General features: G+C 46.9%; 1 protein-coding gene across 1 annotated transcript in view; it reads left to right on the top strand.

The window, feature by feature from the left end:
- AHDC1 (AT-hook DNA binding motif containing 1) overlaps nt 1-25,436 on the top strand; it is an 815,872-nt gene that overhangs the window by 512,595 nt on the left and 277,841 nt on the right. The window contains exon 2 of the mRNA XM_069622906.1: nt 7,075-7,243. Coding sequence (XP_069479007.1) covers nt 7,075-7,243 — 169 coding nt within the window. The remainder of the gene's footprint in view (nt 1-7,074; nt 7,244-25,436) is intronic.

Here is a 25,436-nt window from a genome sequence, read left to right as displayed (position 1 = left end):
GGTGATACCCTACACGTAGGCTACCTGCTCCATAAGGGATGCCAGGCGAGTCTTATACCAGGAGGAGCCCACATGGAAGGTCATTGGGCATGAAACTGAAATTGTCAGTTAGAACAAGAAAAACAATGCATTCTCTATCTCTGGTACTGCAGACACTGGTTAGGAGGAAACTTTCGAGGTCACTATGATTTGTAACCCCAGCTCGATCTCTGACACGGCGGCGGCACCCTTCTAAGGCTCCTCACCCTGGTTGTTAGGTTTCTTTGCTCCGCCCGGCAACTTGCAGCACAAGTCACATGACCTAATGGTGGGGGCAGCCGTTCCTGCTTTCTGATCTTTTCTGATCTATTGGTGAAGTAACAATGTTATGGTCAGTGGTCTGGAACGGGCTGATACCTTGGAATGCTGGGATCTTGGGGCAGGGGCATCTGAGCACAATATTTCACCACTGGGAATGGGGAAGGTCGGAGGTTCGTGCCCTCCTTCTCGTCGGATAACTTTTTGCAGAGAGCTCTCAGCCCCCTCGTGGTCTTGCAGGCCAAATTCCTGCTGAGATACGACTGGTGGCAATATAAAACAACGGAGGGTTTATGAATCTTTGTGGCTCCGGCCTTTCTCACCGCTGCCCATGTTATAACTTATCCCCCCATGCACTGACATTGTTCCATGCTTGTGGCCTGGGCCTACTAGCCCGTCGGCAATGCAGCATTGGGCTTCGATTTCAATATGGCTGCTATTTCTAACATGGCCTTTCACCCTGAATACACTATAGTGCACACATGCTCTAGCTATAATACACCCTATACCAGCACATGCATTAACTTGAATACCTGTGTGGTGCTGGTTTTCGCAACACCCCGGCCCTTTCCCCCCCTATGGCCTGTCCAGGCATCTACAGCACACTTTGAGGCCTGTGCCTCACCCTGAACCTCTTGGGAGTCTGGGACGGTCTCCCCCACTTGCAAAAACTCCCTGTAAGGTCTTCCGCCCTGAGGTCTCCCTTGCCACCCCTTTGGTCTCCCTTGCTACCCCTAAAAAAAGGTTTTTATTTTATTTCTGTTTAAATGTAAGCTCCTGGGCTCTTGCCAACGCCATGTGGCACTTTGATTCTGGAGTGGCTTGTTCAGGCCTATTTAAAAAATAAAAAAAACATGGGGTTCCACAAGATTAACACTTCGAGCCGTGACTGTAAATGAGAAAGAATAGGAATAACACATAATTTGTCTTTCTGGATTCCTATACAATAAATGGTAGAATCATTCATGGTTTATTACAAGCACATTTAAGGGGGTGTGTGACTGATTTAGTCTGTTCTTAAACACCTCAACTCAGCCTTTCATCCTTCTGAGGTTGATAAATGAGTACCAACACAGGTTGGCTGATATTGTATGTATATCTGTTCTATATAAAGCACCCAAGCGTAAATGCTATATAATAACACATAATTATCATTTGTCCTTGGAAGTCTGCTTCCATTCACAGTAATTTGGTAACATGTATCTATATATACTGATAGTAATGATACATATGGTTATCAATTCTTGTATGAAATGTATTTCCCAGTATAGTGATATTGTAACCATTTTTTTCTTGGTGCTGTAATAATAATTGTTCTTTTATAATGTGCTTAATACCAGCGTTTGGTTTCAAAGCGCGGGATCGGGATAATCTGTTATGCTGCGTTGTCTTGTTTCCAAGACAAACGCATTGCCCTTGAGCTATCCTTCCTCCCCTTAGGAACAATGCTATGCGATGCCACTTCCTGTTTTGCAAGAGGGGAAAGGTGTTCCATTGCTTCCAGTGATATCACTTCGGGGTGGGTCAAATTTCATCACTTTCTGTGATGTCATCAGAGGTCCAGGGTCGTGTGATGTCACTTACGCTACCTCTGGCATTTTGATGAAAGGACATCTCTGTCTCTGAAATTGAGGACTCTGGCAATAATGGGTCGCTGTCGATTGTGCAATATTGCATGTGCAGGCACTGGGCTTATTCTAGGAGCAGCAGCCCCCCAGGCTATTTGGCAGTTTTTCCTCCCGTGCTATCAATGTTGTGGCCTTTGACGTTTCTCCGCATATCCGTGCGTCACTCGCCGTGTGTTCCAGTGCTATTGTCTGTCTTGACTCTTGAAGGATCACCTCGCTGGGTAGTCGGGAAGCGAGGCAGCACATCGTTCAAACATGACCTTCCCAGACCACCTCTTGAGTTAAAGGGGTGTCGGCGCCACCCTTTCTTCTGCCATCTTCTGGTGTGCACCTTAGCTTCGGGCCATGTGTTTGCGCTTCTGTGCGATTGCAGAAAGGCTGCTTTAAGGCTGCCATGTGGTCCTCCTGCGTGCCCCCGCCCACTTAGAGCTTGGCACGAGACTGTGACTTCAGAGAGGAATGTCTCGCTTTGCAGTGCCAGTCCATTGAGGCATGTCGAGCCTCGCAGAGGTTTCAAGTGCTGGGCAGCATTCTGCCTGCTTTGCAGACCACCACTTCTTTTCACCCATATCTCCCCGCCCCCCATGTCGGCACACAAGAGCAAGCTTGGCATTCTGACAAGTTTCCTCTGCTTTCAGCCGCTGCACACTTCAGCAAAAAACAGACAGAAAAAGCACAGGAAGAGGAAAGAATGCCCAGGGCCGTTTTTCATGGGCCTCGGTGAGATTCCCATGCCAGAACTGCCGGTTTCGCGTCCCCCTCCCCGCCCCGTCCCTCCCCAGCTTCAATTCTGGGCAAATGAGCAGCTGCTTATAGATCAGGCTGGTCGTGCACTCGCATATCGCCCTTTCCTTCACCCTTTGGTGCAACTCAACACCCGCACTCAATCTCCCTGCTCTTGGATGTAGATGGAGCTGCCTGCATGTCTGTGCCAGCTTTGTAATGACATGGGGAGACTCAAAAGTTAATACTCTGCTCCTCTAGCTTGTTCATTTGTGGCCAAATTAGGCAACCAACCAATACAAAGAGCTTGTGAGAAGTGCATGCCACTTTCGCTTTGGACTAGTGTTTAAAAGCAGAGGGGATGAGGTAGCCTGATAAACTATATCTAGTGAAAGCTGCACATGCATGTAAGGTGGAGGGAGGACTGGAAGATCAGGCTAGGTGATTGTGACTCATGATCATGCACTTGGTTACTAAGCAGTGTGAGATTTGTTTGGAAGGCCGAAAGGTGGTCTTCCTTAAGTTTTCTTGTGCTTCTTCATGCAGAACACAGTTCCATGTGATAATGTCACCTGAAAAGTCTCCAGGTAGGCGACTTTTCTTTTTCCTGACCCCTGAAATACTTTCTCCAAATATTCTAGGTGGGGTATAATTGTATGTTATAAACTCAATTCGTAGAATATTTGGGGAAAATATTTTAGGGGTCAGGAAAAAGTGATATGAAATCTCAATAATCCAGCATTGACAATGCAGGCCACCGAGACTGGATGGCCTAAAGAGTGTGCGGGTGCCCGCAGTCTCCCGGCTCTGTTTGCATGCCACCATGCCGTATATCTTTAGCAATATCCCTGACACTGCTGCTAAAGCATCACTCTCCCAGGTGCTAAAACTAATGATGAAGCTGAAAAACTATATATGAGCGTCAATTTCACACCTACAAGATATCGGCAGTCCCTCTATAAAAACAGTTCATACTCCTATTTTAGTCTCAGTAGGTAGCGCTCAAGTGGCAGCTATGATATGATAGGTTATTTATAACGTGCTTAATACCCAGAGGTTTCAAAGCGCAGACCCAGGGATCGAACATGTGTGTCTCTGTGTCATCTTGCTTCCAAGACGAGCACGTTGCTGCTGAGATATCCTACCGAGACAAAGCTCCTGAGCTATGAGCTTAGACTATTGAATGGGGTCACCACGGACATGGGACATCAGGTCCTCACAATAAGAAAATAAAAAGCGAGGTCCAAGGAAAACTGTAACATGCACAAACTACCACCCGTTTCCAGAAGAACAAAAAAATTCAGACAGCCTGAACTCTCTGGTCTGATAATTAACATGCCACCAGTCCAAGACCTCCCAACATACTCATCTTTTTCCTCTTCCCAACTTTGACTACATACACAGATCCCCATACTTATTACATAACGCCTTCTTGCAGGCTTCAGTAACTCGCCAAGTAGAGCAGTGGTTATCTATGACTCGGCAACGTGATATGTCATTTATAACGTGCCTATTCACAAGCGTTTCGAGGCAACACGTGTTCCCCTACCACACATACACTGCTCATCTCCCAGACCAGTGGCTATCCCGAAATAGCTGTGCTGATATCGAATCTGGCAAGTTTAGGACACCTGGGTTGGCCTTTCAGGATATTACAGGTGGAGGAGCCAGAGAATGTGTGGCTGAAGCAGAGCCACGGTTTCTGCCTTTGCTCCAAAAGCCAAGCCCGAGCTGATCCAGCAGAAATGACGACCTGCCACGCCATCCTCAGAAATCTGCAACATATATGTATCAACATACCCCACTATATTTGGGACATCCTAGACAACTCCAGTTATTTTTCGGTTCTCTCTGGGAATTATAGTACTGGATTTCCCACTTATAAATCCGGGACTGCAAGTCACAGAAAGTTAAAAAAAAAAGGGACTGGTCTAGCACCTCCCGAATGGAATGGGACACGGTGACATGTGTGCATACTTGGCATCAAGTATTCCCAACCCTCACCTAGCCTCCTGCCTCCCTATACCCCATCACCATAAACCAAACTGACACAAAGATAACGGTAGCTTTATTTCCTCCCATTCTGAATGGGGCACTACAGAATGCAAAGTAATGTCAACCTAAAACATCACGTTTGCTTTGTAGCTGTACTTTGAAGACTTAAAGGCCCACAGCAACCGAAAACAAAACCGTGTCACCCTTTTGTAGCTGTTGTTTGACGAAGGCAAGCCATATATTAGGTATAGCATGTCGCTTCACAGTAAGAAAATAGTGTATTCTTTGTTTTGGGCAGTCAAACCACCAGACGACGTGGGAATAGACTTGTCATTTTAAAACAGTGGGTATTATTTTGTGACTGTAAAATGTTTCTGAAGAAGACAGTGTGTCTTTTTTTGTGGTGGACTTGAGGGGCGGTGACTGGGAGGTATTCAAAATCACCCTGTCCGAGACATTGATGCATTCCCTGCTCCTGTGCACCTAAAGAAATTTCCCAAAGTGGGAAATCCTCACTCTAGCAGACTTCACATCTTCTAGTTGGGCTTTACTTTCCCACGGATGCTCATGGACTCCCAGCTGAACACTCGGTGCCACAGTGAATGGCAAAACCAAGGAAATCGTTTTTTAACTTGATTTTTTTCATTTTTGTGCTTCATTTTATTAATACAACTTTTCACACTAAAATATATAACTTATCAATATTATGTATCTCCCTGTTCTCCATCTCCAAATACAACTATCAATTTTAAGAACGTTCTCACAGTTAAAATATAGAATAGTGGAAACGAAAATATACAATCTAACAAACTATATTAAAATATATATTATAAAAGCAATGTAAAATGTCATCACTGATACATTTAAATTTGCAGTATTCAATAATTTTAATAGTAAAATCCAGAAAACATTTCCTTCCTAAATCTAAATTTCTTGAACGTCCGTCCCATTCCCAAGGCGCAACGTTGAAACTTTTTTTTTTCTCACCATGGTCTCCATTTGAGTGAGCAATCCAGTTTCCAAAAGATTCTTAAAAAAAAGTTCTTATTATCTGTAGAAAATTGTTAAACATTTAATTATTCTCTCCCTTTAGTAAACCCTGTTTAGCCTGATATACTCTGGTGATTTAATCGCACACAAATTGGAGGATCCCATGGCGGATTATAGCATGGTTATATAATGATGCAATTCCTAACTCCAACATTATACACTGTTCTGGGACGTTACACAGCACTTCCCTCTACGCAATTTAAGCAGTCATAGTCCATTATTGTTTCTATGCCAAATAATAGATTCAGCATAATTTTCTGTTTGTGCCATTATCAGTCCTTTGAGGCTACAGCTGCACGACTATTAACAAAACCACGTAAAGAGGTCATAACTGGAGTAATTTTTAAAAGAAAATTGTGGGTTTTTTATTTTACCTTTGAAGACAAAGGTCCTGTGTGTGATATATATCCTAACTTGGGGGTACATAAGGACCATCTGTGTGCCAGTATCCTACAATTCCCAAGGACTACCGTGAAAACCTTTTTTAAAATTTGCTGTGACTGATCCCTGTGGCGGTTGAGCAGTCAAAGGGTTAATCCAGCCGATAGTGAGGTCGCCCCTGTAAATTAAGGACGCACCTGAGACGATGTAGTGATTTGGCAGGACCAGCCGCAAATCCTAGATGTGTAAAGTGATGTGGTCGTAGGGAGTGAGTGCATCAGGTGCTGTGTGTATAGAACACTGGCATTCCAACCATGCATCTCACTCGTTCTATAAAGTGGTACATATTGAAGCATTTGTAAACATTTTGCACGTCAGTGAATTCCAACAGCTTTTTCATTGTTTCATAATTTAGTCTTTCGATGGCGTTTGTTTGCTTTCTTTACATTGTTTGAACATTGGTTTGATTTGTTATCTTTTCCAAAGCCTTAGTCACTATTTGAACCTTTCTGTCCCATCCCTGTCAAGGCCCATTTGGTCACTTGAGTAGTACCGCCGTACCAGGAATGTAATTTGTCGTCTCTTGCCAAAGTACGCCTGTTTTGTGTTGTAACTGCAGCCCACCCCCCCCCCACACCCTTTAAACTGGACGTTAACCGTATAGCGGCATCAGGGTCCCCATATCCCTCGACTGTTGTTCCTTTAAGCCTCACTCCTATTTCCCGTTTTCCCACTTGCACCCTTTACTTTAATCCCGAATCTTGCTCCCATTTCCTTGATCCCATCCTGTAGTACGCCTAGGTTCCTTGTAAGCTGAACCTCTCCCAGGAGCTTGGAATGTCCCTTGGACATGTTGCCACTGATTGGACTGCGGACCCTTAATCAGTCTGTTAGGATGCCCTGGATTTTCACCACCCTTAGACCAGTCTTTTGAGGATGGATAGGAGCCTGCAAAGCAATTCCTGTATTAAGTTGTGCCTCTTCTCTTGTTTGTGTGCAGATGGTTTGTTTGGAGCTCATCCGCATCCTGGCCTGGAGAACGGCAGCAGCCTGGGAGAGTGGTGTCCGTACTCTCCGGATCCTGCAATACACAATTCAAGCTTTGAGGAAGACCACAGCACCGAAAGGAACTTCAAAATAAATCTGCATTACAAACGGAAAAGGCCCAGGTAAAGTGGCTGAGGCAAGAAGGACATTGCAGCGCCATCCAAGACACACAATGGGGCGGCAGCAAGCTGCAAAATAGTCTCAAAATATCTAAATATTATGTCAAACCCAATTATGAAAATCAGTTTGTGGGGTGCGTACCATGTCCATCTTCAATGTTTTGAGTGTGCACTTCCCGAGAACTTAGTCTTTCTATATTTTGTGAACGTCGTTTTTTACGGTTTTGCCGACAGTAGATGGAATGTGATGAAGCTAAGCACCTGATTTCTTATACCTTTAACCCTTGTTGTTTATTCATGATAGATCAGTGTGGGACTGAAAAAGCTGAAATGACTCTCATTCAACTCGAGAATGTGGCTAGGTCAGATGTTATGGACGAATGTCACTCTGCCTTCACCACTTTTTCTGCTATTTCTGACTTAACTATTGTTAAGATTCCCATAAACGTGATGGCTTCCACGTTCCAGACCCATTTTCAACAGAAACCTGGCGAGGTCCCAGATAAGCATTTGGGACAAGGGTATTTCACTGCCTATTCTGGGAAGATTGGAGTAAACATATTCGTTCTTGTTGGCTTATTTTTAGTCAACTAAAGTTATAGTTTAATTTTAAGAAATAGGCATTTTTCTGGTTATCCAAACATTCTTTGTAGCTAGAAGTTCCTGTTAGTGAAAAGACGATTTTGTTTCATATAGCCCTTCAGATAAGGCCGTAGTATAGTAGAGCTCCTCTTTGTTGAAGGTGCTTGCTCATGCTATAATTTGAGGTTTGCAGGCCCCATATAGACGCTGATGCTATGGAATTTCACGCTTGACCTTACGCAGTGTATTGCATTTCACAAAATTCCTCTTCTTTCCCCTCTTACACCAGTGATACAGATTTATCCACTCACTAATAGAAAATATGATAGGTTTATTAGTGTTTGAATCACGTTGACTAGTAGAGTTGTGGGTTAAGCATAACTGGGACTAAACAGAAGTGATTGTTGTCCCCAAAATCTTTTGTGAACCGACTTGGTCCCCTCCCAGAGAAGGCTTGCATATTTTTCTATCAGATTAAGCATTCAGTAGCTGTGTAGGATAGAGATTTATGCATGGGCTCGGGTAGTGTAGCTCAGTGGCAACCCGCTCGTCGGTTCGAAACACAGGTCCGCGCTTAGAAACCTTTTTGGTATGAAGCACGTTATAGAAAAAAAAATCTACTATAATTAATTATATAAAGGCCTGAAGTTGGAATATGACTCTAAAATTACATCTTGATTTTAAGCCAAAAAATGTCCTTTTTGCATTTGGTTTCACATTTTGGTGTTGATCCGCACTGAATGTGTCATTTATGGTTTAATGTAATAATACTTTTCAAAAAGACCAAGACCCCTCCTGGGATCCGAGCTCTCCTTGGTAATTTTAGTTAAACTGTTTAGTGGCTGCAAGGGGAGTGACGCACAGTAACTCAGGCCAGGGTTCCAGTGTAATATGAAAGCACGCAAAAAGTTAGTCACTTTCAACCTGCACCAACAAAGTAAAATGGGCACAATGTCACGTCTGTTTGTTGGGATTCGGAATTTATTGTGCAGTATCAGCCTATGCGTGTTTTGACCCAAGGGGCTCTTCCTCAGTGATTTATTGCAGTAGTTAGCCATACCAGTTAAGGGTAAAGGCACAGTTTGCCTGAAGGCCTGGGTTGCAAATGATATGTACGCTGCTGCATTGCGACGAGTAACTAAATGGCTGCCTGCCCCCGTGACCACAGTGCGTCAATGCAACAACTGTTTTGACACATTTGGTTAATTTGGATAATTGTCCACCTCCATGATGGGTTGGAAGGTGTGAAATGAGTGGTAGGATTTGTGGTACATGTGTTGGTATGTGATCAGGTGAGTAAAGGCCTGTTTAATGATGAGGATTTTATCCAGGAACAAGGTTAAGCGATAGTACATTTGTTTGCAGTTGACACCTTATAAATAACTATTAAAAGCTTAAGATCGGTTTGTTGATCTATTGGTGTGAATGCTGAACGGTTCTGAGGTCTTCAGTTTCTGCTTCAATTCAGGATTATTAGAAGGTCGTTTTTACATGTTGATGGCCTTGTACAGCTGTGCATGATGTTTGTATATTCAATTCCTTGTGGAATGTCAACTGCACTGCCCATTCCCTTCATGTCTGCTGACTCCCCATTAAACCATATATTGTTGTGTTTCTGGGGTAGTTACTGTTGATCCTTAGTCTTAGTGTGTTTAGACTATATTAATGGTAAAAGGTGCTATATAAATTACAATTACATATACAATATAGGTCGAATGTTAGGATATAGAGCATAGCTTAGGTCAAGAATGAAAACCTCAGGCAGGAAACTGACTCACAGAATAGGCACTCCCCTTAACAATGGACCTGGCTGTTTCGAGTGATACGCACTGTTTTTTTGTAGTGGGGACAGTTTCATGTGTAGACCGTTCCTGAGTGAGTGAGAGAGAACACGTATGAACGTACATGGTTCGTGTGTGTGGAGCGAGTCCACCAAACTGGCAAACGGTCTAAACACTTTGATAGACCACATTTTCTCTGATCAGGTGGGTGCCCTCACCGAAAAGGTTTTCCATTACAGTGAGGCCTTGTCACGTGGCCTTTGGTTTTCCAATAGGGTTTGGTGCCCTTGGGTGTGATTGGGAGCTAGTTGGGGACACTTTGATGCTCCACGTCTGAGCTATTCATTGGGGCCGCCAAGGTTGGGTGGTATATGTGGTTTGGGTTTACTGCAGGTGTAATTTCACATGGCTCTTCTTCAAATCTTACCCCCAGAGGCAGACAGAGCTCATAATTTGGACGTTGCTAGATCTCGGCAATCAACCGCAAACAGGACACGGCAGATACGCTCATCAACCAGGCTCTTCAGAGCTCACAGAGGCCTTTCCCATAGCCTGCTGGATAACTTCTGCATCACTCAAGGCTTTCCCTTGCAGAAATATACCCACCTTCAACAAGCTCCCTGACCATTCAATCCAGGCATCCTTCATTTGTTGTTCAAAGGCATATCCCATGGAATGTCCTTGCTAAAGCAACCACTTTAGCTTAGTCGTCGACATTTTGTAAACACTACTTGCACTGGCACCTGTTTGGTCAGCCCGTTTTTTTTTTAAAGCTTTTTAGCTAGATTAGACCATGGTCCAAGCTCTCTTAAGACTCGTTTTGCTAGGGCGTCTCCCACAAGCATGGAGGAAAAGGGACAGGATGTAAGAGCAAAACCATATTACTAACTCTAGTGGCATCTGTACTCCAACTCGATGGCCTCATTTACTCTGATGTCCCTCTGGCCTTCCCTGCTATTATTACAAGTATGACCAAAGTGGATAGAAAATGACTGGAGGGTTAGGAAAATGAGGGTGCCGTGAAGGTCGGGGTCCATGGACACACACCTGCTTTGCTATAAAATTCATGGGGATTTTTGTGTGACACATAAGATTCGGTTTCTGTCCGTTGGAACAAACATTCCACAAGTGCGGACGAAAGGTGAACAGGATTACACTTATCACTATGGTGAGTACCCTATTCTAATGTGTCCTTCATCAGACATGTAAAAGTAGAGAAGTTCATTGTAAATGGTTTTACAGCAAATTATAAAACTTGTTTTTAGGTTGAATTGAGACATTCGTAAAGCTCTGTTGCTGGTTTGTAAGGTTCCACAGGTGATTACTTCAGTGCTTATTATGAGGATATTTATTGAAGGTGGACCGAGGTTCGTGAAGCAATGGAGCACTTTGCAATCATAGGGGGAGGAACACAGTGAAGGAGAGAAAAAGGGAGCACAGAGCTAACAAGGGACGACAAAGGTGGGCAATTAGCAGAAAGAGATCTACAAGCAACCAGCGGAGGAGACAGTGGTGAGCAGATCACTGTGCCCCAATTAGTGGGGAGAGCATGATGTGTGGGCATGGGTGGGAGAAGCCATTTCTTGAAGAGGAAGGACTTGAGCTCTTTCCTGAACTGGAGAAGTGATGGCGCAAATCTAATGTTGACGGGAGGAGGTTCCAGAGTCTTGGAGCGTAGAAAGGTAAAGCATGTCTTCTGGTTCTTTCCTTCCTGCAGAGATGCTGTGTTTTCCAGATGGGTAGCTTGGGGACTTCAGGGTGACAGTCTTTTAGATGATGTAACAGGATTTGATGTTGATGCATGCTTTCAGAGGAAGCCAGTGCATTTCAATGAGGGTCGGGGTGATGTGGTTGAATTTGCGGAGTCCTTTAATGAGTCTTGCTGCCGCATGCAGGACACATTGCAGGGTGCCAAGGTAAGTCCCGGAAGGCCTTCCAAAAAGGCATTGCCATAATCAAGGTGGGAGATCTGTAGTTGTTTTCTGGGATGAAGCGCTTGATTTTCCGCAGGAGAGAAAATTGTTATCAAGATGCTTGTGTCTTCCTTGCTATGTGCTGTTTGAATGTGAGGTGTCTGTCGATGTTTAACCTAAGGGTCTTAGCTCTCGAGGTTCATAGCAGATTGCCCGGTCTGGATGTCAGGGTGTTGTGTGATCACCAGTAGGTATTCGGTCTTGGAGAGGTTGAGCTTCAAATAAGCACTGGACATCCAGGACTGGATAAATGTGAGGCAGGCCTTGAGCCTGTGGATGTCATTGATGGAGCATATCTTGAGGTAGATCTGCGTGTCATATGTGTATTGTTGGATGTGGATGTTGTGTGGATCGAGAAGTGCTTAAACATTTCTACCACTTGTGAAGCCTTTTTAGATTCACATGTAACACATAGTCCCCTATGCAATGGTTTGCCCATTACACTGGTATAATAAACTGTAACCTAGGGGTTAACAGGAGTGGATCATTAGTAGGCTCTACATATGATATGCACATGCTACCCACAAGCCGATTGTGTTTGTCTGGTTAGGAGGTGGAGGAGTGTAGAAAAAGAGGGACACTCTTAACATTTTTGATAGATTTGTGAAGATTAGCCATGCGTCACATTAGCTGTTTAATCTTGCTGCACTTTGAAGCACACCTTGTCTTTGGTAATACTTGCAGCGCAGACAGAGGCTGATGGGAGTAGCCAATGTATTACACTTAGAGAAATTTGTGGAAGTGGCTAGTGTGTTGAGCTTGGCGGAGTGGTGGGACGGCCAGTATATTGCACTTAGAAGAATTGGAGGGTACCTTTGAGTTGCAGCTAGATGAGCTTGGAGGACATACTTGAAAGAACGTTGAGAGTAGTCAGTGTACTAACCACCCCGCTCCCCTCCAACATACCTCCCAAGTACTATACATTCCCTGTTGGGATAGCCAAACTACACACAAACACCATAACTAGCGTTCGTATACAAAAAACAGCCAAGACACTGGACCTTCCACTTACGGATATATAAAGCCAGTGTGCACAACCATAACTACCAGCTAAACTGCACATGAAACACGCCCCCAACATAACGAGCATCGCACAAAAAAACGCCAGTATAGGAACCTACCCATACGGATACAACAAGCCAGTGCACTCAATCAACTCATCTGCAAGTCAACACATGTAAAGTACTGGCATCCATGTTCACCTACCTTTTCTAACTTTATATTTGTCTGGTGGTGCTATTTTGGTTAAATATAAAGCTATATCTAGTTATAGTGGTATATGAGGCAATGCAGTAAATGACCAAAACCCATTCTGATGCCATTGTTGCCCAACTTTTTCCACTGTGATCTGCAGCTGCAAGGCCATTTGTGTCTGGGGGTGGGCTAGGAGCTGGGAGCTTTAATGAGGCCTCTGCAACATAACGGGGAAGTCACACTAGGGAGACCAGGGAGAGTGGGAAGTACAGTGTCGCTGGGAGAGGATCTAGATAATGGAGAAGAGACCAGCCGTCTCACCCTCAGAGTTCCTGTAGACAAGGCACTATGGAATCTGACATCACAAGAAATAACCCCTGTCACAGCAGCTAGGGTTACAGGACGCCTGAAGTAGAGTGATCTGTTGGGGAAATGGACTACATAAAAGGGTGGGACTCCCCAAGACCCCTCAATTGAAGCATTTTAGAGTCCCCTTTGAGGAATCCTCTTGGACCATTCTGAAGATTATTTCATTGGAACCTTGTTGGAGTAAAGACTGTACAAAATGTCCATCCATTGGGTGAAGTCAATGGTCTCCATGGACTGTGCAGACCCTCTCCCTAACCCCTTTTGGGGAGCGTTTGAAGTGACCTGCTGGAGGAAAGCCTGACTGCTGCTGGACGCTAGTACACAGAACTTTGCCTGGCGAAGGGGCAAATGTGCTGGAGAGCTTCCTTGCTGGGCAGGGTAGAAGGAGGGCGCGCTATCTTCACAGCCCCAGTGGACGGTCCCACAACACTACAACACTAAAAGAATCTACCTTTGAGGTACTTCAAGCACACCCAACTCCTTCAAGTCACTGCAAAGACCCCCAACAGAGCTGCCTTTGACACAATCCTCTTCGATCACCTTCGAGCTATGCCAAATCGAAAATTGGCTGCCCTTTCCAAGATTCTTTGAGCCACATGATGTTGCCACTTTTGAATTGCAAATCTCAGTTCATGCTACAATGACTTGAACATCACCTGCCAGCCTGTTGCTGCTTGTTGATGCTCAATGAGTTATTGAATACCGTCCAGCCAACTGGCCACCAAAATCCACATTGAAGCACCGCAAAGCACCCAGGAGCCCGGCACAGCGCTGCTGGGTGTCTGAAACAATGCAATAAGATATAATCAGTGGTTCTGTCCCTCCGCCTCTCGTCTATGGACCCTAGTGATATTTAAGACCCATATCATGCCTTTAAGAAACATCCTTGAACTTTCATGACTTTGTTACACAACCTTTTTCCTGCATACCCCTGTTCAATATCCAGAATGCCCCCTTCTCAAAAGTCTGCCTTCTCTTTATTTCCCACTACAGAGGCAGGTTGCTAGTGTTTTAATGGTTTGTTTGTTCTTTTAGTTAGCCTTATTTGTATAGAACATTAATTAGACATTACTTTTATTTTGGCACTTACCGTACTATAGTGGTTTTGGATGCTTCCATGCTGGCCCACACCCTTCTGAACAATATAACCTGCCCTCAGCACCTGCTACCTTAAGAGGCGAAGGGGGTTTATGTGATAAGCCAGGAATGAGACACTGACTCAAGGGATTCATTGTTTTGTTTAAAGACTTCTATTAAAATAAAAGGAGGTGGGGAAATGTTTCTCTGTCCCTGCACTAGAAGTGTTTCCCTACCTAAAACCAAAACTAAGGGTCTGTTCATGTCAGAATATCCAAAGCAAAACCGTCCCATGTCCAATGTACTGTTCTAGCCCTCACATTGTAACAAAATAAACTCAGGTGGAAAGGATCATGTCTTTGGCCTTGAGTGTATTATAAATGTTTTAAAAGGAAAATGTGTAACTCCAACACAACAGTTTCAGAAGGATAGAGTTCCTTATTCCTAAGGGTGGTTCTCTTCCGCTGGATCTATCTTCCCACTGTTGTATATTCAACAATATCAGTTCCTTGGTTATCTTGATCCAAAATATAACTGCGCACAAGACAACTTGGCTCTTTATCTTTCTCTTGTTAAGATACCTGGTGTACTCCCCTGCCAGGTTGTCACTACTCTTCTCTTTGGTTTCACACAGCCTTTGGGCTAGTCCTGATATATCCTTCTCAGGATCCCTTTAGGTGCTGTATTTCTTTTACACTGTTCAGTTTATTCTTTCCTTGTGTGCTTCCCTACCAGGTTTTTCTCACAGACACACTCTTGCAATTGCCTAGTATACTCTCCTGTCAGTGCTTTCCTAAATGAACAAACTTGCTATCTTCAGTTTGTCCTTGTTTGGTGGGCCTACCAGGGCTTTCTCACATGAACACTCTTGCAGTTGCCTTGTTTACTCTTCTGCCAGGGCTTTCTCACACGAACACTCTTGCAGTTGCCTTGTTTACTCTTCTGCCAGGGCTTTCTTGACTGAACACTTGTAACTGCCTGGTATGCTCTCCGTCCAGGACTTTTCTCATGTGAACTCTGCACATACTTCCATACTTGATGGGCTTTTATGTTTGTTTCTTCTGATCCTGTATATGCCTGGTATATCTTTCTTACATGTGTAGTGCATAAACATAGAAAGTTGAAAGTCTTTTACTTTAATTCTGTTTCCCCATTTAACAAAATGCTCACTTGCGTCCACTCTTTCAAGCACTTTATTTGCTTCTTCAATACTTATTTGCATGCAGCATGGCTGCCAATACACCCCGGTGTCCCTGCTTCCCTTTCGGGGACTCACTGGCTTTTGCTGGCGTACTTCACTCTTCCTGCGGTAAGATGGTGACAGTCGTTGGCGTCACTCCCTGCCTTGCTGCCTTTGTTCCGTGGCTTCTTTGCCTCTCGCGGTTCCTGCTGGGCTCTTCTGGTTTGCGTTAGGCTTCAGTAAGGTAAACACTGCCGCTCAACACCTACAAATGGCCAGAAGCCCTGCACTGGCTTCTGGCATTTCCGAAACGTGTTCCTTCTTGCCGTTAGCTTTGCTCTTCTGCCTCCTTGAGCCAAATGGCTCCACAGCACTCTCTTCAGCCCCACGGTCTCCCGGTCCATTGCGAGGGAAAGAACCTTCTCCCTCCAGTCAGCTGTGGCTGCTGTTTAAATCTCCCGGCTACAGGTATGTGCTCAAAACAACTAGAGCGCAGCCTGTACTCTTGGTCTTTTCTGCTCTGCATTACTTGGCTCATCTTCCTCGTCCTAGTATTCTTGTGGTTATGGGAATGGCAGTCTATTCTTGATGTTTTACATGTAAAGTCTGGGTAAGAGTTCTTAGAAGTCTTTACGGGCAGGTTATGTCTGAATAACTTGTAGGAAGAGTCTGAGAAGATATTTCTAAGAGTCTTAGAGGGTACGTTAGTTCTTGATGGCTCACACACTCTTGTTAGATGGTCTTCAGTACCTTTTCTAGGTGAATGGGGGAGGTGCCATTAAGGCATTGGAAATGGATGTGGTATCAAGAGAGGAAGGAGAACACCATGCCTTGTCCGATGGTGCCCTGTTACTCTCCAGGAGGTTGTCTCCCCCCATGGTAATACTCTCTCATATAGCCGCCCTCAAGGTCAGGATCAGGTAGCGGCTGCTGTCCCCTGGCCACATTGGGAGAGATCACTGCGGGGAAAAGAGTGATGCCTCCATTCCGCTCATCACATATACCATTCATGCCGTTTCACTTTTATAATTAAGAACCACCACCACTGCTGTTGTAGTAGTGATGCAGGGCTCAGTAGGATCTTCAAAGCCCTGCTGATCCTTGTGCTCATTTAGTCACAACAGGTTTATTTATCGACTGTCTGAAACCAAAAGAAATGGGAGCATGAATCAACTGTAGCCAGAATTGCACATCATCTGCCTTTATTGTTCATAACTACTTAGTAATTATAATCCTTGCTATCAGGTGGGACATTTGCCATACACTGCTGAAAGCAGACGGTACAGGAATGCAGTGTTCCCGATTCATGCTTTTTAAATAGTTTTTAGTATTGTTTGGGTGTTAAATTTCTTTAGTTTGTAATAGATTTATTCTGATCTTTCCTGCTCTCCTTGGTTTTCATACTTTGTGTGTATCCTATAAATGTTCCTTAACTTATTCAAATGGAGTGCACTCTGCCTTTGTGGTCGTACTTTATTTTCCTAAACATTTCAAGTCCTTTGTTTCTTGGGCATGAGATCGTCCAATGGATCCCCAGGCATGCTTAAATATTTCCTTATCTGTTTGGTGAAAAGCATACAATGCAACATATACTGTCTAGGGCTTTGTACCCTTCACTCAGATGAGTTTAGCTCGAGCACCCAAAAATCGTTGGTCCTTCACCATTATGGCCACAAAAATGTCAAGTTATTGACCAGCTCGTATTTGCAAGATGGTCAGTTTACCTGACAAAACTATTAAAACATTTGCCCTAATTTCCCTTCATGTGTTCCTTTCCTTAACACCTCGACGCGCTATTGTGGATTTTAGCACCATGTAAATTCTTGAGAAATCGAAAATGGAAAAAAAACACCCAGCTATCCATCTAACCTAGCCATCAAAGGATATAAACCTAGCCCTCAACTTGGCTTTGGTTTTCTGCTCTCACAAGAAATCACTATAAACTGCTTCCTCTACTCGGACATATTTTACCAATTTTGAGAGTACATTTTTTCAGTATTTAAAAAATATTTTGCACCAGGTACTAAATTCTGAAGCCCCGAGCACTTTTTCTCTCAACACCCAATACCCTTCCTTCCATTTTTATAGACGTTTTTGTAATGAGTTTAGAATAACATTATTTGGCTTCATTTTTTAATGATTCATCTTACTAAGGCGTCTGAAACCTGCATCTCTCCAAATGTTTTGGATGACCACTCCCATGATCCCTCGCCTTTTGACTATCCTGGTTAGGGCTGATGCGAGATGTAGTTCAAAGCATTGGGCAAGCCAAAGGTTGCAGACCCCAGCGACTTACTGGTAGGAGAAATGTGTTGTAGTAAATGTACTCACAGCTGATAAGTGTGAAGCTGGAGCCTTGACGTTGAGTAAAATCTGAGGTTGTGATGCTGAAGAAACGATCAGCTCCACTCTGAGCTTTATGCAAACAATAGATAAGGACCTCTTTCATCAGGAAATTTAGGGGGCAATTTCCTATCAAAAGATTGGTGCTGATGCAGCCTGGATTTCAAAGTTGGCCACTTCATTATTCAAGGCAGTTCCCTTTCCTTATACACTCTCAAAGGGCCCTCCATCCTATGTACAGCAATGACGACATATTTAACCTTGGGAAAGGAGGATCGTTCATTCAGGATTCTAGTCGTCAGTCTGAAATATTCAGAAAGAGACTTTCACCAAATATGTGCCTGTAGTTTCAGCTTGTCAAAGACGCCTAGGTATTCTTTACCGGCTCTGCTCCCAATCAATGGAATACTGTAATTGGAACATTGGCATGCTCCTTTTTCTTGTCAGTGCCATCAATTTTTCCGTGGATTGTCCACGGGTACGTTCTTGTGGCAGGTTTTGTAAAATTTGTACATCCAGACTTTTGCTTTCCTGTGGCCTAATACTTTTTCACCTATAATGCTGATGCACAAATCATTAGTTGAAAGTTAGGGGGTTAACTAGTAATTCGGGTTATATGGTGGTCATGGGTAATTGAATGAGTGGTGGTTGTGCCAACAAAAACGAGATGATGGTTGTTTGGTCCAACAACAGAGGTCATAAGTGGCCTATTGACTCCTTTATCGTCCTGTTGCTCTAATTGAGAATTATGTGGTGAAGTTAAGAGGAGTGACCTCAGACTGCTTTATCCAGCTAACAATGTTAAGCAATCCATCCTTTACTTCTGCCACTAGACGGGAACTCTACAGTGCAAGCCATTCGGCCCATCTCGTTTATAGGGTTGCCGTTTATTTGGGTTTTCCTGCTTATGACACGCTACAAATGTTGCAGATAAGCTCAATTTATGCCCAGTAGAATGACCAACCTCATCTGCTCTGATCTCAACATGGTCTAGAAAGGAAGTCAAATGTAAGGTCTTATGCACGTTTAGCCCCATGTGAAATCCAGGTGGCACAAGGAGTATGTAAATCCACAACAATAGAGGCAGTTGTCCGTGGCATCCAGGCCCTGACAGACTAGTCATACCACAGTGTACCAGTACTGACAGTCTGAAACTGCAGTCCGGCAATGCCAGCCCTAAGAGATGATGACAAAGGAACCATTTGGGTTTGCCGTAATAGCTGTGTTTTCACATTAGAAGAATTATGAGAAATAGCGTGCATTAAATGTACATTCAACTGTATGGTCAGTCATGTCTTTGAATGCACTGCAATGTGTTTCAATGTACAGTGACTCAGCAAAGCTGGGAATTTCCTCAGCTTAGAACTCTCCCTCTGAGCCACCAATTCTCCCCGAACCCCACCTCTGCCTTGTGTTGGCTTGCATTTAAAAGCTCAAATGGAACACTCGTGCTGCAGATCATTCTTCCTACCACCTGTTGTCCTCCACTACTTAACATTGAGTTGTTTTGCAGACTTCCTGGCACCTGTCGGCAGAAAAAGGTTTCCCACTCCTCTGACCTGATGCTGCCCAGGAGATGCACCCGGCATGTGTGGATGTTTCACAGAGGGGGGTCTGGGGAACTCTCTACCAGCATGTGTGGATGCTTTTATTAATTAACTTTATTTTATCATAAAACATTCTGTTGCTCTTTTACCTATGTTCTAAATTCACATTATTTTAAATCCGGCCTCGCTCTTTTTTAAACCAGCTTTCCTGTTATATATTTTGTTGTGTAAAAGATGAATAGTTACTGCAATCTCATACCTGGTTTGTTACTTTGTACACCCTTTCTGAACTCTCTCTTCCCCCTGCCAACTGTCCTTTGTATGTTCCCAAGCCCTTGAAAAGCTGAACCATGCCCTGGTTTGTTTGGCACACTGATATTTTCCCTTCCATAGGAGCCTTTTGCTGTTTCACCCCATGCTCCCCAGACCCTCTTCCAGGGAGGATGTCCCTACATCCAGTTGTGCTCTGAGGTAAAACTTGCTCTGAGGCAATGTTGCTGGGTGTTTTGCCCTGTGTGCTGTCCTATCATGCACCCATGCGTGATTGTTTTTGTGGGGACTAAACTGAGCTAGCTGCGTCCCCTGCTGAAACACAGTTAACCTTGGAATGTGAAAGAGCTGCTCCAACTCCAAAGCCCAAGAACCAGAACAGTGTGAGGAAGATCTGCAACACTGCCACTACTGCAGTCTATCCTGTGAACCGGCGCTCTCCAGTCCTGCTAACTGTAAGAAGGGAAGTTACTGGGGCTACGCTACCCTGCACCTCAACAGCTGCAGTGACTGAAGACCGGAGGAGAAGCAAAGGATCTCCCAATCATTGGGGGCACAGTAACGGTCTTCCACACTCTGCGGTGAGGACTTGCGATAACACATTGCTTACACCTGCCCTACACCCCTTAAGTTAACCCCTGGCCAAACTTACTCCAAGAACCTTAGCCCTTAACCCTGTAAGCGATATTCAATCAACACGACAGCTAAGTCAATGCCTAGTCTGGGATGCTGAGGAAAACCCTTATTGATGTATTTTTATATCCAGTTGAGTACTCTGGATGACAACCCTTGTATAACACCCCCCTCTTAGAATCCCCCTGACCCCACTGAGCCAAGAAGTAGGTTGGTTTTGCAAATTAAAAGGCTTATTTGAGATGCGCGAGCAACACATGCGGACCTAAACTCTCCGGCTCCCGGCAGCCGCTGCATTTATCCTGTGAAATATACCCTTTTTTCCTGCTATCAAGAACCCCATCTCCCCAGGACCGGTGGTGAACGCACCTGGGCAACGATCGGCGTACTGCTGAGATAAATCGGACCCTTGAGACCACAACGCCGACTCGAAAACCATCGGCTGGCTGGCAGGTGCACCGCGGCCGCGCAGCGTGAATGGAGGCGGCTCCTCACCCCTCCTCCCCCGGGGCACGCCAACGCTTCGCGGCCGTGATACACGTTGGAGGGGCGTCCACGAGACACCGAAACACTCCCTGGGGAGCTCCGCTGGGATCACCGGAGTGTTGCCGGAGGATTACGCGGGAAGCGCTCCGACGCCTCCTCGCCTGGACCTGCCACAAGCCTCTCATCGGCGGTCTCTCCCCTCTCCCCCCCTCCCCCCATCAGCGAGACTGCACCACCCAGGGTTGAGCTGCGGCACACCAGGGAAGATCCAGCGCCGCGCTCCCCATCCGGAAGACAACACGGCGGCGCGGACCTGAACAAGGCCAGGTGGGGGTGTGAGTGAGCCCCAGGTGCCAACCCTGCTTTCCCCCCCCCTGTTCCCCACACAACCCCTCATAATCCTGGTCCGGCGACAGGGCCGAGGCAGCCTGCGACCAGAACTCTCGTGGACCGCAACAGCAGCGTGAGTGGAGGCGGCTCCTCACCCTTCCCCCCCGAGACACGCCAACGCTTCGCGGCCGTGATACGCGCTGGAGGGGCGCACACGAGACAATGAAACACTCCCTGGGAAGCGCCGCTGAGATCACCGGAGGGCCGCCGGAGGATTACGAGGGAGGCGCTCCGGCGCCTCCTTGCCTGGACCTGCCACAAGCCTCTCATCGGCGGTCTCTCCCCTCTTCCCCCCCCCCAATCAGCGAGACTGCACCACCCAGGGTTGAGCTGCGGCACACCGGGGAAGATCTAGTGCCGCGCTCCCCGTCCGGAAAACATCACGGCGATGGGGACCTGAACACAGCCAGGTAGGGGTGTGAGTGAGCCCCGGGGGCCAATCCTGCTTCTTCCCCCCCCCCCCCCGGTTCCCCACACGACCCCTTATAATCCTGGTCTGGCGACAGGGCCCAGGCGCCTGTGACCAGAACTCTTGTGAAACGCAACAGGCAATAACCGCCCTGGGAACTCTATAGGGGCACGACCCCGCTCTCCCTCCAAGACACCCTCCTTGGATTAGGGTCTTACCACATCAGATCTGCGGTGGGGGCACGGATGTGAGGGTTGATCTGCGAGACAGCTCCCCCTGGACACCGCAATTACGGGGTGAGCTCCCCCCCACCGGCCAGGCCCATCAGTCGGTACAAGAGACCCACACCCCGGAGACAGACACTCCGCGGTCCTTGTGGCCTGAATACACCAGAGTCCCCTCGTATCACTCCTGGCCCAACTTCGGATTATACCCGTGCCGGTTGCCATACTGGGTGTGCCACCTACGACATGGGGAAAGAAAAATCCAAACGCCAAACTCTCCAAAGTAAGATGGACTTTTACACAACAGGGCCCCGCCAGGGAGCGCAGACTCCAGAAGAGGATATTGCCAGCGAGGAGACTCAGGATCCCCCAATTTCTCTCTCCGATCTCATGAAGGCGATTGGGGACTCGAGAACGTCACTGGAACTCAAAATTGGCAACCTGTCCTCAGAGGTCTCCCTTATCCGGCAGGATCTACGCAACCTCTCAGCTAGGGTGGGTGAGGCGGAACAAAGGGTGTCTGCCACAGAAGATACCGTCCATCGCCTGGAACAGCACCTCCCCGCAATCGCTCAGAAAGTCCACCAACTGGAATACCGCGCTGAGGACAATGAGGGGAGAGCGCGGCGCAATAACCTGAGGATCCTCGGAATACCGGAGAAAGAGGAGGGCCCCTGTGCCGAACTGTTCCTGGAGGACTGGCTGACCCACGTCTTTGCTCCTAAAAAACTATCCAAATTTTTCTCCATAGAAAGAGCACACAGGGTGCCCACTGACCGGCCTACCTCTGGAGCCCCACCTAGAACAATGATCGCAAGGCTGCTCAATTACCGGGACCGCAATACGATCCTGCAAATGGCCAGGGCCTCCGGCCCAATCACCTACAATGGATACAAGGTTGGGTTCTATCCCGATTACACCAAGGAAGTTCAAAAGGCCCGCCAGTCATTTGACTCGGTTAAGAAGAAACTCCAGTCATTATCAGTCAAATACGCCCTGTTCTTCCCGGCACTACTCAAAGTTTACTACGAGGGCACCACCTACCTCTTCCACAACCCCAAGGAGGCATGGGACTGGCTTGAGACTCAAATCCTCTCGGGCCCTGGAGCGGGGCGCACACCACTGGGCCCGCCCCTACAGAAGCCCTGGTCCGAACGGCCCTCGCCCTATCGATCCCTGACCAATGCAGGCGACGGCACGGCTGGGAACCCTACAGAGAAGGGATAAACTATACGCAATGTGGGGACGATTCTGCAACACATTAATATGGGAACGCTCACTTAGCGGCTGTCACACCTAGTGCATTGCAAGTGCTATCGCAGTCCGGGCGACCCCGAGGAAGTTCAATAAGTTATAAGTTTGATGTTTGGGCGACAGGTGCTCCCAATTGGGGGGGGGAGTACAGGGAGGGGGGTGTTTTAGGTTTATAAGGAATCCGAATTATGGATCGAGAAGGCATGACACCGACAGGCACTGGCGAGGGGGGCGCGCATGGCCTCCGGGCGAAACGGCTAATAACACTACTGTTCTCCAAGCGTCTGGCAGGTCGTCACGGAGCGACCCACTGGTGTTTCCTCTGCGGGAGCACCCCAGCGCTCCCTTGAACACTATGCAACTACCACTGATCCGCCGAGATGACGAGCTACAGCACCCACGCAGATAGGATGACCTCCAACAAGATATCCTTCCTGTCCTGGAATGTTAATGGACTGGGCTCCAGCATAAAGCGAAGGCTGGTGCTCCAATACCTTAATCGCTACTCGCCGGACATAGCTCTTTTAAACGAAACACAACTGATCGGTACGAACTCCAATTTTTTTTAAAAGGTCCAACTACCCACACACCTACCAGGCCGGATTCACGAAAGGCGCCAGGGGCACGATGATCCTAGTTCACAAACGCGTCCCCCTACAGGTTAGGAAGGTCAGAACTGACCCCCGGGGCCGATATGTGTTGCTGCTCGCCGATGTCTGGGGCGAAAAATGGGGCCTCGCAGCAATTTATGCCCCCCCCACGCTCACGAAGGAACTATTGTCTGAACTGCGGCATGTCCTCCTGGAGGAAGAGGCCGATCTGTGGGTGATAGGAGGGGACTTTAACGAGGTCATGGACATGGATCTCGATAGATCTCATAGGAGATCCGGATGCCGCCCCGCCTCTACGCCACTCGCCATGTTCGCCGAAGCCCTGGGAATGACGGACACATGGCGTTCACTCCATGACGGCGAGGCCGGTTTTTCATTCTTCTCTGGCGTGTACAAGTCGTTCTCCAGGATTGATTATGCCTTCATCCCCAGTAGCATACACCACAGACTCCTGGCTGCTGAGTTCCTCGCAAGGGGCGTTTCGGACCACTCTCCACTCCTCTTAAACCTGAAGAGCGCCTGCCCAGGTCCGGATCGCAACTGGCGTCTGAACACATACCATCTGCGGCTCCCCGAGATAGCGGAGGAACTGGAAAAAAAGGCAACAGAGTTTTTCGAGCTCAATGAGGGCTCAGTGGACTGCCCGATCGCGATCTGGGAGGCATATAAGACAGTTCTTCGGGGAGAAGCTATCTCGGCGGTTTCTGCCCACCAGAAAAAACAAGCCCAGAAGATTGGAGAGGCAGAGGCATATGTCCTGGAGTGCGAAAGACAGACCCTGGAGCGCAGCGACCGGGAGACGAAAGATGCCCTGACCACGGCACAAGATGCCCTCAGTAACCTAGCTCTGGACACAGCACGAAATGCCCACCAGCTCGTCCGGAGTCAAATTTATGAACACGGCGACAAAGCAAATAAGACACTGGCCTGGTTGGAGAGGCGGCAACAAAACAGGGGACATGTGCGTGCCATCAAGTCACCGGATGGCACACTACTCACAGACGACTCTGACATTGTCGAAGCATTTGCCACCTACTATGAGAAGCTCTATACCCCACCCGCCGAGGGCTCGCCGGCTACACCCTCCCATTACCTCGACTGGATCGAGATCCCGAAACTCTCACAACGCCAGTCGGAACTCCTGAACGCGGAATTCAGAGACCGAGGTGCAAGAGGTGCTAACACAGCTCCAACCCGGGAAAACCCCGGGCCCCAACGGCTTCCCCACAGAAACATGGAAATACCTCGGAGGTAGGCTACCGACCCTACGTAGCAAAGAACTCGGGGCGCTCCCCCGGACCTCAGGAAGGCATGCATCATAGTCATACATAAACCTGGGAAACCTCCGGAGGACTGTGCCTCCTAACGCCCCATCTCATTAATTAATGGAGAAGCCAAGGTCCTCGCCAGAGCACTCGCTAACAGGCTTCTGAAAGTAATAGAGACCCTTATTCATCCGGACCAGTGTGGATTTATGCCCAACAAGTCCACTCGTATGAACCTACGCAGGGTCCAACTGGCGCTGTGCAGAGCCAAAGAGATACCGGCCCCACTAGCCCTCCTGGCGGTGGACTTTGAAAAGGCATTTAACTCGGTGGGGCGGGACGCTCTGTGGGCAATCATGGGCCGGATGAACCTGGGACAAGCATTCATATCATGGGTCAGGCTGCTCTATGCATTCCCGGAGCCCAAGGTACGAGTAAACGGCAGATCCTCTAAACCATTCCCACTGGGTAGGGGTACGAGACAGGGGTGCCCGCTGTCTCTGCTTCTCTTCCTCCTGGCTATCGAACCACTTGCTATTGAGCTCAGAGCTAACACCAACTGGACCGGGTTCGCCTGGCCGGGGGGAGGTGAAGACCACCTTTCACTA

Source organism: Ambystoma mexicanum, chromosome 11, assembly GCF_040938575.1.
Source record: "Ambystoma mexicanum isolate Mex_15411 chromosome 11, UKY_AmexF1_1, whole genome shotgun sequence".
Classification (NCBI taxonomy): domain Eukaryota; kingdom Metazoa; phylum Chordata; class Amphibia; order Caudata; family Ambystomatidae; genus Ambystoma; species Ambystoma mexicanum.
The sequence above is the reverse complement of the archived record's forward strand: the minus strand, read 5'-3'. Positions and strand labels throughout refer to the sequence as shown.